General features: G+C 29.4%; 1 protein-coding gene across 1 annotated transcript in view; it reads left to right on the forward strand.

Moving 5' to 3' along the window:
* LOC136851161 (troponin C, isotype gamma-like) overlaps positions 1–258 on the forward strand; it is a 10,169-nt gene extending 9,911 nt beyond the window's left edge. The window contains exon 6 of the mRNA XM_067125117.1: positions 3–258. Coding sequence (XP_066981218.1) covers positions 3–28 — 26 coding nt within the window. The 3' untranslated portion in view covers positions 29–258. The remainder of the gene's footprint in view (positions 1–2) is intronic.
* Positions 259–1,281: the final 1,023 nt, after the last annotated feature.

Genomic DNA, 1,281 nt, shown 5'->3' on the forward strand with positions numbered 1-1,281 from the left:
AGAATTCATGGAGATGATGAGCGGCTGAGGCAGTTACTTTTTGTCTATCAACGTATTCGTTACTCATCAACATACACATCAACATACTCATCAACATACTCATCAACATAGCCCCCCACCCCCAAAGCAAGTAAAACTATCTACTTTTTAAGTATCATTCGATAGTAAAGCAACCTTTCATCTGGTAGAAGAAGAAGAAGAAGAAGAAGAAGAAGAAGAAGAAGAAGAAGAAGAAGAAGAAGGAGAAGGAGGAGGAGGAGGAGGAGGAGGAGGAGGAGAAGGAGAAAAGGAGGAAAAGGAATGGAGGAGGATCTGATTTTAATAGAAAAAGAAATGGAAACGTGGAGAGATGTTAGTTTATGTTTGGGACAAACATGTGTATGAATGGCTCTGTTAAGAATTTTTAATTGCATATAGACCGACCTTGAAAATGTATTAGTGTAAAGCAAAAAATAAATATATTTATACTGACACACATAGTTATGTAAATATATATATTATATATTATATATATATATATACTTATATATGTGTGCTTATTGTTGCTTGTTAATTTTAATTGCATATAGACACACGCCAGACCTTGAAAATGTATCTAGTGTAAAGCATATATATATGTGATATAACATATATATATATTTATATACACATATATTATGTAAATATATATGTATATATATATATTATATATATATATATATATATATATTATACATATATATATATATATATGTACATACATATATATATATATATATTATATATATATATATATATATATATATATATATATATATATATATATTATTATTATATATATATATATATATATATATATATATATATATATATATATATATATGTATATATATATATTATATATACACATTTTTTGAATGGACTGAATCATCAACCACTTGCATGTGCGTTATGAATAATGATTATGCCCAGAGTTGGTTGCATGGTCTAAAAAGCTCCCGAAATTAGTGAAAAACAGGGCCCCATCAATGCCAGGGCTCCATCAATGCCAGGGCCCCAATTCTAACATCAGCTCAGCTTGCAAACCTCTTGTGAAAGGTAAAACCAACAAACGAGTTCTTGACTAACCCGAAGCAGCGCTTTCATTGCCTTAAATATCCATTTCAGAGTCTATTCTGTCAATAGAAGAATAGGCCTTAAAAATGCAAGAGTATCACCTAGGTTACAGATCGTAGTTACTGTTAACTTTGATGAAATAAAGCTTTCACTTACGATGAAATGAAGCTTTCTCTTATGAAATTT

Source organism: Macrobrachium rosenbergii, chromosome 23 (assembly GCF_040412425.1).
Source record: "Macrobrachium rosenbergii isolate ZJJX-2024 chromosome 23, ASM4041242v1, whole genome shotgun sequence".
Classification (NCBI taxonomy): domain Eukaryota; kingdom Metazoa; phylum Arthropoda; class Malacostraca; order Decapoda; family Palaemonidae; genus Macrobrachium; species Macrobrachium rosenbergii.